This window comes from Manduca sexta, unplaced genomic scaffold (genome assembly GCF_014839805.1).
Source record: "Manduca sexta isolate Smith_Timp_Sample1 unplaced genomic scaffold, JHU_Msex_v1.0 HiC_scaffold_3403, whole genome shotgun sequence".
NCBI classification, from domain to species: Eukaryota; Metazoa; Arthropoda; class Insecta; order Lepidoptera; family Sphingidae; genus Manduca; species Manduca sexta.
This window is the reverse complement of record NW_023594468.1, coordinates 1-13,986: the sequence shown is the minus strand read 5'-3', so window position 1 is coordinate 13,986 and position 13,986 is coordinate 1. Positions and strand designations below refer to the sequence as shown.

At 33.4% G+C, this 13,986-nt stretch overlaps 4 protein-coding genes and 1 long non-coding RNA gene across 5 annotated transcripts; 1 reads left to right on the top strand and 4 right to left on the bottom strand.

The window, feature by feature from the left end:
* Nucleotides 1-211: 211 nt before the first annotated feature.
* Nucleotides 212-3,411, top strand: LOC119188573 (integrin beta-PS-like; the record flags this gene model as incomplete). The annotated part of the gene is given in 6 exon segments (XM_037446671.1): nucleotides 212-707; nucleotides 784-1,112; nucleotides 1,195-1,317; nucleotides 1,635-1,827; nucleotides 2,183-2,576; nucleotides 3,107-3,411. Coding segments are annotated over 6 exon segments (1,750 nt in total), but the record flags the coding sequence as incomplete, so codon positions are not given.
* A 59-nt stretch (nucleotides 3,412-3,470) lies between these two features.
* On the bottom strand, nucleotides 3,471-9,427 carry LOC119192939. Its single transcript, XM_037446670.1, has 6 exons — nucleotides 7,055-9,427; nucleotides 6,712-6,972; nucleotides 5,701-5,845; nucleotides 4,947-5,109; nucleotides 4,331-4,448; nucleotides 3,471-3,893 (listed from the first exon to the last, which is right to left on the bottom strand). The coding sequence occupies exons 1-6, from the start codon at nucleotides 9,410-9,412 to the stop codon at nucleotides 3,774-3,776; spliced, it is 3,165 nt and encodes a 1,054-aa protein (XP_037302567.1). The 5' UTR covers nucleotides 9,413-9,427; the 3' UTR covers nucleotides 3,471-3,773.
* Nucleotides 9,428-9,469: 42 nt separating this feature from the next.
* LOC119192940 lies at nucleotides 9,470-10,987 on the bottom strand. Its single transcript, XM_037446672.1, has 4 exons — nucleotides 10,861-10,987; nucleotides 10,655-10,783; nucleotides 10,136-10,337; nucleotides 9,470-9,858 (listed from the first exon to the last, which is right to left on the bottom strand). The coding sequence occupies exons 2-4, from the start codon at nucleotides 10,739-10,741 to the stop codon at nucleotides 9,473-9,475; spliced, it is 675 nt and encodes a 224-aa protein (XP_037302569.1). The 5' UTR covers nucleotides 10,742-10,783; nucleotides 10,861-10,987; the 3' UTR covers nucleotides 9,470-9,472.
* A 1,004-nt stretch (nucleotides 10,988-11,991) lies between these two features.
* LOC119192938 (tropomyosin-2-like) lies at nucleotides 11,992-12,968 on the bottom strand. The gene is made up of 3 exons (XM_037446669.1): nucleotides 12,859-12,968; nucleotides 12,594-12,783; nucleotides 11,992-12,359 (listed from the first exon to the last, which is right to left on the bottom strand). The coding sequence occupies exons 1-3, from the start codon at nucleotides 12,928-12,930 to the stop codon at nucleotides 11,992-11,994; spliced, it is 630 nt and encodes a 209-aa protein (XP_037302566.1). The 5' UTR covers nucleotides 12,931-12,968.
* Nucleotides 12,969-13,436: 468 nt separating this feature from the next.
* Nucleotides 13,437-13,878, bottom strand: LOC119192941. Its single transcript, XR_005113785.1, has 2 exons — nucleotides 13,781-13,878; nucleotides 13,437-13,707 (listed from the first exon to the last, which is right to left on the bottom strand). It is a non-coding gene; the product is annotated as an uncharacterized LOC119192941 (long non-coding RNA).
* Nucleotides 13,879-13,986: the final 108 nt, after the last annotated feature.

Sequence of the window (13,986 nt, the reverse complement as noted above, 5' to 3'; positions counted from 1 at the left end):
AAATGAGAACCAATGAACTTAAAGCATTTAAACATATATGGCTGTTTTTGAGCAATGTTGGATTTTTGTATAATGTAACTCGGCATAACTGTCAAAATGCACAGGCCTAGTGAAGTATCTATATTAATAGTTATTATTTTCCAATGGTGTATTTCACATACAATTTTTAATTAAGTACTCTGACTGGAGCTATAATTATGATATTTTTTAGCAAACAAGAAAGCGTCGCATTTATAAATGTATTGCCGTTAACAAAAAATATTAAACAGTTTACACAAAGTGTTCAAAATATGTCTTTTGGTTCGAATTATGACGATATGGAAGCTGGGCTGGATGCCCTAATGCAAGTCATGACTTGTGAGAAAGAAATAGGGTGGAGGCCTGGCTCAAGGCGTATAATTGTTCTGTGCACCGATTCCCCATATCACAGCGCTGGTGACGGCAAAATGATAGGCATTATCAAACCCAACGACATGTTATGCCACTTAAAGGAACAAAAATATGAAGCAGAAATGGCCCAAGATTATCCATCTGTGAGTAAAATAAATAAAGTAGCAAAGCAAGGAAAATTCGGTATCATATTCGCTGCTTTGGCTGAGGTCCGTGATGTTTATACATTGTTAGCGGAACAAATAGTCGGAGCTGAGTACGCCGAACTGAAGAAACAGAAGTCAAATATTGTAGAGATCATTATAAAAGCGTACCAAGTAAGTTTTAAGATGATTAATATTACTGATATTATTTACTTTCATATAAATACTAAATAAAAAATATATTTTTTAGCGCAGCGTTCGAAGTATCAAATTGGATTATGACATACCATCATTCGTCAGACTGAAACTTAATCAAAGTTGTGACGGGACACCAATTAATTGTGCCAGCACCTATGAAAATCCAGTGGTTACAATTCCGGCCATTCTAGAGGTTAAAGAATGTCCTAAAGAAAATAAAACACACGAGCTTGTTATTAACCCTGTGTCTTTAAATGACAAATTAATAATTAAATTGGAAGTCATCTGTAAATGTGAATGTGAAGTCAAAAGTGATATAAGTTCAAGATGTAATAATGCAGGATATATACAGTGTGGTATCTGCAAGTGTCTCGATTCAAGGTAACACAAAAAATTCTATTGAATCTCGTTAATACTAGAATATTCTGACACGTTTTAATATGAATACGTCATTGATTTTCAGTTATGGCGACGAATGTCAGTGCAGCGTTACATCTTCGGGGGTGGCTAATAAGGAGAAAGATGACGCCAAATGCCGTAAGGATCTAAATGACATAGTACTGTGTAGTGGGAAAGGCGTATGTATGTAAGTAAACGAGAGACTGTCATATGTTATTTTGACTCGGTTCTATACGATTAGGCGCGCCTAGGTGTTACTGGATAAAAAAATTATCTAGCATCAGCTTAATTACCATTCCTAAATCAAGATTTTACGAAAGTTACTTGTAAAAGTAAAAGTCTTGGTAGCATCAATCTTATTCTATTCTAATTGACATCCTAAGTTTTCATTAAATTTGCAGAGTAATCGTCTACTAGACCACTAATTGTTGTAGATTGTAAAAAGCGTTGCTTCGTGTAAGTATTGAATATATATTTTTATTTATTCCCTGCATTATATTTCAGGTGCGGTAAATGTACCTGTAACCCTGATCGTTCAGGAAAATATTGCGAATTTGACGATAAGGCATGCGATAATCTTTGCTCAAACCATGGGATTTGTACCTTAGGCTCATGCCAGTGCGATAGCGGTTGGTCAGGAAATGATTGCGGTTGTCCAACTAGTAACACAGACTGCTACGCTCAATACTCTGAGGAGGTAAAAAACACAGAAATAATTTGGGGTTGACTATAATTTTTGCTATTCCCATAAATCTCTGCGAGTTTTTATCTTCTTATTCACTGCATCTTTCATTTCCTTATTTATTCACTCCGTTTATAATTTTTGGTCTGTCTATCTTTCCAAAAATTAACAGTTACCCAATTTAGTTTCAATAAACATGGAATCTATATTACTATATAATAAAATTAACTCGTATTTTTAAAATATTATAACTGTTATTAAAACGGAGAAGCGAAATTTTTGGTATTTATTAAAACTCAAACAGGCTAAAGTTTTTATTTGTTTCTTTCTTAAAGAATTTATAGATGGTTTTGTAAACTAATTGTTTCAGGTTTGTTCTGGTAATGGTGAATGTGTATGCGGAAAATGCCAATGTGCGAAGGTTAAAGGAAAAAACGAAACGTACACAGGAGTATTTTGTGACACATGCAATGACTGCCAATCAAAATATTGTAAAGCCCTCGAACCCAATGTAGAATGTAACTACAAACAAGGTCTAGAAGCTTGTGATAAGATTTACAACAACACAGAAAACAATGTTGTTATAAAAATGGTCAACAAAACAGAAATTAATTCGCCTAAATGGAGTGGCGCTACTTGGTGCAAAAAAGTAATAGAGGACGGCAGTTTTATAATATTCAGATATTATCATAACGCAACGACACACGGGTTACATATAATCATTCAAACGGAACCAGAGGCACCCCCAAGAGGAAATAAGTGGAGTAAGTATAATGCACGTTATTTGTTAGACAAGCACATAATATTGAAGGGAAGTTGAACATTCGATGGTATTTGCCAGATAGCGTACAAGATAGCACTTATTTCATTATTTAATTGCTCTGAATGACGAGACCAGCTTGCTGTTCGCCTGGTGGTGAGCCTGAGCTGATACGACCGCCTATTAATAGTAGAAACACCATCCAACACCTTGAATTGAAAAGTATTGTTTGGTATTCCACTGCGATCGCCATCCTGAGACATTACATGTTAGTTAAGAACACAACAGTGACTACATACTGCTGCTTGGCGGCAGAAATAGACAGTGACAATGGTACCTACCCAGGCGGACTCTCGCGTATCGGAGACCTAGCTCTAGTAAAAAGTATAACAATCCTTAACAGTTTTGTTGAAAACTCAATACCAATGACTTACAGGGTGCAAACCATAATACAGCTCGCCCTATTTAGTATCATTAACATTAGTTATGTAATAATTTGTATAAATAAATGCTATTAATGCTTAATATTTTCAGTTGCCCTCATCAGTTGCATAGTGGCTGTAGTACTCATTGGCTTGTTGACGTTGATTGCGTGGAAGATCCTCGTGGACTTGCACGATAAAAGAGAGTATGCCAAGTTTGAAGAAGAATCACGTTCTCGAGGATTTGATGTGTCGTTAAATCCCTTATATCAAGAGCCGGAGATCAACTTCTCCAATCCCGTATACAATGCAAATGCTTCACACTAGTATTTATATAACAAAATCCGAGGAAGAGAGGCGACGTGTTTCCGTGATCATAAGGAAAATACAATAAATAATTATTTGTGTTACATAAAATTTATTTCATGGCACCCACATCTGAAATATATATGTATAATAAATTATAAAAACATAAATAATATGTAAAAAAACTGTTCACAAATTTCCACTACAAAACAACAACACACTGACACCTTTTCGCTTCAGATTTATTTGCACTTTAACGAGACAACATATTTTAATTATCGTAGAAGTATTTGTATTATTTCATTGCCAAATCTTTCTTTGTTCCCGTTCAAATTGCCCAACTTTTGTCAATTGTTGGGAGGAGAGAAATAGTACTGATATTATCGGGCCTTTATATATTCGGAATTCGACATTCTGCAGTTCCAATATTTTCGGATATGTGGAATGTGGAATTCCGGTGCAGATGTTAGTAATTATTTCTTTGGAGTCCGTGGCACGTGTCGGTCGTGCGATTTGCGCAGGCGCGTCGGGGGCTCTTCGGTGTACAATTTCCTTTCTCGATGTTCCTCAATATCTAGTTTCGCCAACACCGCCTGAAATATTAAAATAAACCTGTTGTATACTGCAAACTAAATTCACTCAAAATCCAAGAAAGTTCTACACACAACATCAAGCATTTATCCCCTGAGGGGTATGCAGAGGCGCAATCAGGGCACCCACTTTTCGCCAAGTGTGTTTCGTCCCATGATGTGATAGGTGGCGAGCCTATCGCCATATCGGGCACAAATTCCAGACTCCGCGCTGATACTGAGCAGAAAAACCCAAATATAACTCTGCCAGACCCAGGATTCAAACCCAGGACCTGAGAGCGCTGTTGTACCGCGCATGCAGTACAACTACGCCACCGTTAAGAAAGTCCTACTCATAAATATTTCAAGGAAAGGTTGCAATAGGCTGGGTTCAGTGCCTTTTCATCTGTTTCGAGATTTCACAATGGAAGAAGCTATAATAAATGTAAATTTTAACATACCCTGTTGCTTTCTGTCTTTGACCGTTTAAAACGATTGCTTTGCGAAGCCGGAAGTAAATCTCCGGCCGATCTTCTCTCACCCATTTCAAGGGCGCAAGCTCCGGATAGGCAATTACAACTGCAAAAAGGAAACATTTACTTGTTTTACAGCAGTTCAGTAGACTCGTCTATCAAGAATTCAATAAGTACTATACTCCCATGCTAAGCTCAAAAGTGGTATCTCAAAAAAAAACAAAATCTTGATTTTTATGGCGTCGGATAGCTTAAAGAAATATCCATTCAATGAACTTACCTAAACAACGGTACCTTGTTAAAAAAACCTTCAAGGAGTATTCTCTATCTCTGTTTTACTTAAAAAACTATAAAACTATATTTACAAAACTTCGATTATCTCGAAATAACGTCTCCTTGACATATCCCTTATGCGCTTAGCACGGCAGTATATTATAATTGATATATTTAATCATAGGTTTGGCTGTACGCCCTTTATTTTGTGCATTACTTAGCTGAATTAAATTAGGTTTACCATAATTAAAGATTGGCTTTAATAATAAACTAAGCTTAGATCGCGCATTATGAAATTGCTATTCCAAATTGCAAATCTAGTGCTATGTACATTAGATCTCTTTCGGCGGCCGTGGAAGGGAATGGTGGCGATGGACTCCGTTCATTCGGCGCAGGAGCACCGGCGTGCGGGTTAGGTTCCGCGTTGCGGCACACAGCATCACGCAGTTCTTGAAGGTGCTTTCGCTCCTCTGCCACATCACGATCTAGCTTTGCTGAGGAATTTAACGTCACAATTGAATTGAGAGTGCTTTTTGTTGTATAAGCCAGCCAGTATTCAGGACATGTTTCATCCAGTAAATTTCAAATTCCATTGAAATACGTTCAGGAATTTTTATGCATACTTAAATATCCATGCATTCGAACATCTTTATAATTTTTATGTTAGTGTCCAATTTAATAATATAAAGTATAAATGCGCAGGATTGTTTGGAGATATAGGGTTTTTTGGATTTTTATTCTAGAAATAATAACGGCAAACTTAACGGATTTGGGTGACGTTGGCTTCAAAAACTGAGTAAGTAATATATTATAGTAATACAATGTTAAATACTTTTTAAACCGGAAAAGCATGACAATGGGATTTCTATTCAGGGAAGGTTATTGATGCGAGCAAAGTCCCAAGCAAGGGCTAGTTAATAAATATTAAAAAGTTTGAAACTTAGAAACAGGTTTTGGAATTAACTTACTCAATATTCGGATTAGATCTGTAGTATAAAAATAAATACAGACAAATTTAGAAACTCCTTTTTTGAAGTCAGTTAATAAAATTACATTTAAAAGTATACAGTCATGAAGAAGCTTACACAGCTGTTGAGCGTGACGTTTAGTTAATAGTTCGTTCTCTAAAGAATCTATTCGCTTTTGCAGAGCTTCTTCTTTGGTTAATTTTAATTTCCATATACGGCACACTTTAAGATGTAGAAACGATAGCTCTTGAGCGTCGAGTGCCTGAAGTGAAATATTTATTGGTCTTAAATACTATATCCCTATCTTGTATAACAGATGCAATATCAAAGGGGTCGTCCATTACCTACGTGATGTTTTTTAGTGATTTTTTAACCCCCTGCTCCCCTGGTGATATGTGGTGAGGTTCTAGACCTCCCCCTCGTCCCAAAATCACGTGTATTTTTTTTTTGTACAAAGTATATTCAAATTTTTACATGAAATCGCGCCATCAACGAAAAATAAATACACGTGATATCTCATAACCCCCCCCCCCCCTCTTTGCGATATTTCGTGATTTTCTTTCCGAACCCCTTTCGAGCCTCACGTAATTAATGGATGTCCCCTAAAATCGTCAATTGACGTTGATACATATCTACTAGGGGCTAGGGTTTAATAAAAATTTAACCAGTTTTCTAGCAGTTCTATGTTCGATACCCCACTCGAGAGTAAAAAATTGTAGGAGTCTTTATAAAACACAATTGGTTGATTCGCACGAGAATAAATTTGTGTCTGATCCCACATTATTGGATCCCAATTTCGTCTGTGTATTTACCACAAAAATTCGCGGCATTTACTTTTTCGCGAAACATTAATTTTTTTTTATTCTTTTCAATGACGAGACGAGCTTGCCGTTCGCCTGATGGTAAGCGATATGACCGCCCATAAACAGTACAAACACCATCTAATACCCTGAATTACAAAGTATTGTTTGGTATTCCACTGCGCTCGCCATCCTGAGATATGAGATGTTAAGTCTCATTAAGTCCAGTAGTTACACTGGCTACGAATACATTAATAATACTACTTTTCCCCGTAAAGATATCAATTATCTTTCGTAATCCCATTTTTATTAGTTTTGTTTCACTTACCTCAACATTTTCGTTCAAAATCTTATTAGCAATGTACTTCATATACGTATGCTCAGCCACTTTTCTTTGTTCCACATCGACTTGTTCGAATATGTGGCGAATAGTGTCAGTCAGGTTCAAATCTGGGGAACAGGTGCATGGACCGTGCGACTTGGTTCTAGGCTTCACGTTGATTGCTTGAACGTTTGTTTTCGTCAATAATTTAACGTCGCGAGACCTGCGGCGACGTTTTACTTCGCCGATTGACATCTTGACTGGCTCCTAAAAAATATTTTTTTCTAATGTCAAATATTTTATGGCATTAAATAAACTGAGTTCTATTTGGAAAATAATGTCTGTATACCTCGTCTAAACAAACTGGGCTACAATCCCGAATTTTCGATTTCAGTAAGCGATTTTCTTTCTCTAATTTCTCTACTTTGCGCATAGCTTCTATACTCATACTTCTTAGATTTTCTACTTCATTTTCATGATCTTTTAATACGTCGTGTAAAGTTTCTTCGTGGAGGTTTTGTATACTTTTAACACCTTCATTGTGTTCATTCATAATGTTTTTTATATTACTATCATATTGCATTTTTATTGCGCTAATTTTTGTCTTAAAATCTTTCTCGGCGTTTTTCAATGCATTACTTAAGTACTGTATTTTCTTTTCGTATTCTTGATTAAAATCAACCATTACACCTTGGTCTACTAAAGTTTTTGATGAAACACTGTCATTACTACAACAAATACTGAAATCTGCTTTCTTTTCTGTATGCATGTTAATAGAATCACCAAACTTTGATAGAATCGAAAGATTGTCTTGTTGGGACTGTATTGGGTTACATCCTTCTTCACTTCGAATTTTGCGCACGGCTTTGGTGATATTGCTAGTGCTCATATGGTTTATAGGATTTATTTCCCGTTGTACAGAATTTAAAATATAGTTTAGTCCGAAATTTTCACGCCGTAGCTCTTTAACAACGTTGTTTTCATTTTCCGAAGTTTTATAATCATTATCAGTTTTAATGAGCAATACATCAGCTCCAACGCGAGAGAGTCTATAGTGCGATACGCTCTCTTTTTTTAATCGTCGTGAGTTAGATTCGTTACCTATCTTTTGAATACCTAAATTAATGCTATTTTGACGTTTGTCTTGAAGTTTAGTAATATTATTGTAAAGTATCTTCGCTTGTTTCTTCGTGGGTAGTCCTAATGTTCCATTATCAGATAATTCGGGCTGGAAAACTTCAGACTCTGAATTCAGACCCTTATCGTTAGGTATTGTAGGCAAAGATGGAGTATCTAAAATATTTTCAGACTCGTTTTTAAAATTCATAGTAGAACTTGATACTATTCTGGGTGAAGGGTAAATGCCCAAATTGTATGAATCCAATGATTTTTTATCATCTTCTGAAGATGCGATAACCGAAGGACTATCATTTTGTACCCTTGGTAAATTTATATTTAATTTGTACTTAACACTATCATCTTCATATTCATTATCATCGTACATTAAAGAATCACTTTGCATATAATTTTTGTTTTGTGCTTCATACATTTTTCCTTCAGCAGGATGAACAGTAACTGCCTCCACTAATAGTTCAGAACGACCTTTCTTATCTGTAGAACCTCTTCTACCTGACTTTCTTGGGGTTATACTGCTTTCACTATCTCGATAAATTACAAACAAATCTTTATCGGTAGATTTGTTTGAAGTAGATTCTGCAACAATACCACTAGTCTTTTGTCGTTTAGTTATTTTATTTTTAGCCTCACCATCTTTCCTATTTATGGAAAATTCGCTTAATATACTTGGTTTAACCGTTTTGTGGGCATCGCTGTATATTTCGTTTCCCATAAGTTTTGAAGAGTTAGTTTGCATTGATTGTCTATTGTAAATATCTATCAAATTAGTGTGGGTCGTTGGAGAGTCATAGTTACTTATGAGATTATTGGGTATTTTCTCAGCAGAACGGCTAAATATTTGTGTGCTTAGGTCACTCGGGGGAGTAAATTCATTCTCCGATTTATCCCATAGACTTGAAATAGAACATTGTTCTAAACGACCTTGAGTAAGTCTTTTCATTTTATAGTTTAAATAGCTACTTTTCACGTAATCAAACGTGGGTTCGATGTTTGCAGTCAAAACTTGAACCTCATTAACAGGTGGGGGTATTTGTTTAGGAAGCTTTGTTTTTTCTAAAACAATCAGTGAATGTTTACTTCTTTCTTTATCTACGTCATCCATAATTTTATCTTTAATTCCTGATCTTTCATACTCTGTGTAAGCTAACGAGGCTTCAGTTTGCGATGCTATATTTTTTCGGGATTGATTATATACTGTTTGAACTCCTATATTTGTTAGTGATTTGTTTTTCAAAATTTGTAGCTCGTTTTGTAAATCTGAAATTTCCTGAGATTTCTTTTCTAATGCAATTTTACATTTTTTCATTACTTCCACATCGTTATTTTTATCTTTAGACATATTAATTAACTTTTCTTGCAACTCGGTTATTTTTTCTGTAGAATTTTTATAAAGCTCTTGTAGAGATTGCATTTCAGTTTCAAGTTTAGATATGTAGGTTTGTGTTGTTTCGTTTATTTTTTTGATAATCAGGTCTTTATTTAATATTTCTGCTTGTAAGTCAGTTATTACATTCTGATCACGAGAAATTTTTGCTCGAGTGTTTTTAAGATTTTCAAGTTGATTTTCCATATTAACTCTATCTCTTATAGCATCTTCTTTCTCGTTTATTATTTTTGTTTTCTATTTCGACTATTTTTTCGCTTCATCAGCTTTACTAAGTAGTAATTGCGATGATGTTTGCATTTTAAGTAATGTCTGTTCTAATGAAGTACTTTTTGAACACTTTGCATCTATGTATTTACTAATACGATTTAGTGAATTTCGAATATCACTTAAATTACAATTAGTTGGTGATAAGGCGCTATCACCGACATTGTTAAGTTCTAATTGTCTAATGTCATCGACGATGATTTCTCTCTCATTTTGTAAATAATTAATTTGAGATATGTATTTATTTTGGCCAATTAATGTTTCTTCAGTCTTTAACTGTGTCGCCGATAGTTGTTCTTCTAATTTCATATTTTTATTTTGAAGTTTGATCAGCTCCATTTTCATATTATGTGTTGCTTTTGAGTCTATAAAGAAAACCATTATTTTTAATTATTTACCTTAATTCATGAGTAGTATATAAATGCATTTTTACATTACGTGATCCTTAGCGATGTATTACTTTCTCAGGGCGGGCAACAATTTGTGTTAGTAAAGTAAAGACATAATCATACATACAGCTTGCTTTATACGATTAATCCTTGTACTTTACGTATACCTTTGGATATATCATGTTGCTTCGACAGGAGAAGGAGTTTCGAGAAATGTTCAAAAGTGTAATAAAAAGGTATAATAATATCGTACGGTGCGCTTCCATTCTTTTTAGAGACTGGTCAATCTTTTCATAGCTGTGCTGTTTAATTTGTTCGCCAGTGTTTACTACTTCATCTAAACAATCGTGTAATTTCTTTACTTCTTCTTCTAGTTCATTAATATGATTTTCCAACATTGCAATTCTGTCTTCACGAGCCAGTAAATCTTCACTAAGGCTTGCTATAATATCCTCCTACAAAGCATTTATTGGTGTTAATTACGGTTCTTTCACACAATAAAGTAGTCTAGTATAGTACAAGTACTCTTTTGTGTACTAGTACTGTACTGTACTAGACTAATAAGACTTATTGTCGAAAGTGCGTGTGCGTGTGGATGTTACGTAGAAGTATTGAATAAACAAGGAAATTTCTGATACTACTGATTCAAAATGTTTTTTCTAATGCTATATTATCACTGAGTGTTGTAGGTAATCCTGGTAACATATCTTAATACGTGCGTGTTCACGAACAAAGTCTAGTAATACCTATACTATATTATGATAGAGTTTACCGATTTATCTAGTCTATCTAACAGTTCACGAATTTTATTCACACTTCGGCTTTTTTCTTTTTTCATATCGTCAATTTCCGCTAACATATCATTATATCCCTTTTGTATGTTTTCCGGCTTTATAACATCCTAAAATCATATATAAATTTTATTTAACTGGACCGGAAACTAATATAAAAATAATATATATATATATATTGTTTTACCTGTGTTCTGGCGTTTATTAGGGCCTTTTCTAGGTTTTCACTATGCCTAAGTAAAGTTTGACTTTGACTTTGTAATTCAATATTTTCCTGCGATAACTTCTTAAGATTATTTGAATTGTTATTTAACTCTTTTGTAACTCTTTTTTTTCAGTTGTTCAAGTTCTGTATGTAAATTTTCGTATTGTTTTATTTTATCGATTAATTCTGAGCTTTCTTTTTTAATTGCTTCTAAGTTGTTTTGAACGGCACGTTTTTCAGTTTCTAAAGTTTTCATATTATTCGCAGTTGACAACTGATGAAGTTCTAAAATCTTTATTTTATTATCTAGTCTTCTGTTTTCTTCAATTTTATTTTCAAGTGCATTATATAAATTATTTAGTTCTTCGGTTTTGCTTTGAAAATCATTTTGTAATATATTTTTGTCGGATTGTAAATCACTATATGCTTTTTCAACTCTGTTAGTTGCTTTTCTAAAACAACTTCATTTTCTGATACTTTAATCAGATTATCGTTTTGTTTTTAAATAGTTAAGGTTTTCTTGGAGCATTTCTATCTCTTTGTCTTTTTTAGATATATCGTTACGTAAAATTTGCATTTCTTGAACTAAATTTTGGTTGTTTACATTTGCTTTTAATAAGTCTTCTTTTAGTTTTTCAGTATCGTGAATCCTTTCCATTAGTTCCTCTCTTTCTTTTTAGTTAATTCCATTGAGTGAATTGCATTACCAAGCTGATAACTTTTGCCTACTAATTCATTTTGAAGCATTTGTTTTTTCTGGACAATCTTTTCATATTTGTTTTTTAAACATTCTAATTCGTGTTTTACATTGTCAAAATCTACCACTTTTTCTGTTAAAACGTCGCTCTGTTTTTTTGTCAAGTCGTATGATGTTTTATATTGATTTTTTCTTCTTCTAAAATGTTAATATTATTTAAAGAATTCTCATTCACTTCACGAAGCCTCTGAATTTCTTTTAATAAAATAGAATTATTATTTTCACGACTGGCTAAATTTATTTGAAGGTTCTTATTTTCTTCTATAGTATTCAATAGCATCTCCTTCAATTTATTATAATCTTCGACTTGTGCCTCAAGAGCTTTAGATATGTCATCGTTTTTGTGTATAACGTCGTCATAATCTTTTATTTTTTTCAATAACTCTTGACTTTCTTGTCTTGCAAGTTGCAGAAGAACTCATAGTCTCCATTTTTTCTCTTACTAATATATCTGTACTGCTTTTACATTTCGCACGAAGGTCTTGTAATTCCTTTTGAAGATTGTTATTATCCGAATCTCTATGTTCAATTTCTTCCAATAAATTATTTATATTTTGTGATTTATTATTAATAACATTCATTAGATTTGCAATAGCCGTATTTTTTTCTTCAATGTCTTGTGTCAAATTTCTATTTTCCTCCATAAGTCTTTGAGCTTCGTCTTTGAATGTTTCTGTATAGTTCTCAAGATAATTATTACGTTGAAGAACTTTTTCGTATGTACCTATAGTCAATAATTTTCATGAAATAAATTATGATTGTAAACTTTTATTTGTGAGCTAATATATTATGTAGAAAAGTTTTTATAAATGATTTAATTTATTTATACTACTCAATTAAGGATTATAATGTATAGATTGTGATAATTATATATAAGTAGAATAAAATTGTAATCCTTAACCAACTGAGTAGAAACTGGGAAGTAAAATTGAGAAGTATAAAATAATATTTATCTAACTTTTCCAGTCTTCAATCTCCATTCGTAAATCATTAATAATCTTGAGTTTGTCTTGAAATTCTTCTTGTAAATTCTGTTTTTCCTCCTCATTACAAAAAAGTGCATCTTTCAGATTCTTTATCTGTTCTTTGAAAGCTTCATTTTGATCGATAAGTCCTATGTCTTTAGAGTCAGGATGGAATAAGGAAACCTGTAATGCAATAATACGGGTTGTAATATATTAGATATGAATTTTAAGTTACAAAGAACCATGTAAAATAAATGCCTTATCATGATCTTGTTCAAGAAGTTGGTCTATTTGTATAGACAAGCTTTTTATCTGTTGCTCTTGACACATCACTTTGCATTCAGTTTCTTTTAATTTACATTGCAAAGCATTTTCTCTCTTTCGAATGATATAATAGTATCATTTAATTTCTTTTCAACAAAATGTTATCGTTCCTCAACTCATCAATTGCTTTAGATTTTAATTTGTTGATTTCTGTTTCAGCCTTCAGTTGTGTCTCCAAATTAGAAGCTTCATCAGATAGAACTAAGTATTTTTCTTTCAAAGTGTCAAGATCTGTGGACCGTTTTCGATGGTGTTCTTTTTCATTCCATAAAAATTATATTCTCGTAATTGGCAACGTAAATTTTCAAGTTCTTTCTCTAAACCTTCGTACTTATGACATTTTACTTGTAAGCAATTTTTTTCGTGTTTCAAAGCTTCGTAACAAGTCATCAAATCATCATAATTAATTTGTAAATTTTTAAACGTTTTAAATTTTTCCCCATCGATCGTGTAGCTATCGGTACAAAAATCGACGTCTAATTGAATATCATCTTTGAGAGGTCCGCTCTTTGTGAGTATTTCTCTCATTTCGTCGTTTTCCATTATGTCTGCTACCAGTTGGGCTCTTTTGTTATCCATACTTGGTATTCTTGTTTCAGCTGATGTAAGTGCGAATGTAGTTTCTACATGCGTAACTAATTCAGCTCGATAACATGAACAATCTGCTGGAGCGAAATCTTGAGAACAAGGAGCGATTAAAGCCAAACTAAATTTCTCGAGAACCTTTAGTTTGAAAAGTATCTTCCCTTTGATGTCAATAGAACGAGTATCTCTTCCAGCGGTCTATAAATATATTTCATTAAGTTAAGCATTAAATTGTTTTTAAACAAAGTACAATTTACTGTAGAGTACAGACCAGCAAATTCAAATACTCCTTATATTTGTCATTTTGGCACAAAGTACCAAATATTTTTTCTAACGCCGTGTAAATATGAGCATAAATGCAATAAGGTTCGCACATCGTTTTCCATCACCTGTGACAACATGAATATTATTAAATAGTCAACATTTTCCTTAATTCCATATTTAAAACTCACCGCTATAGTATTTTTGCATAGCGTT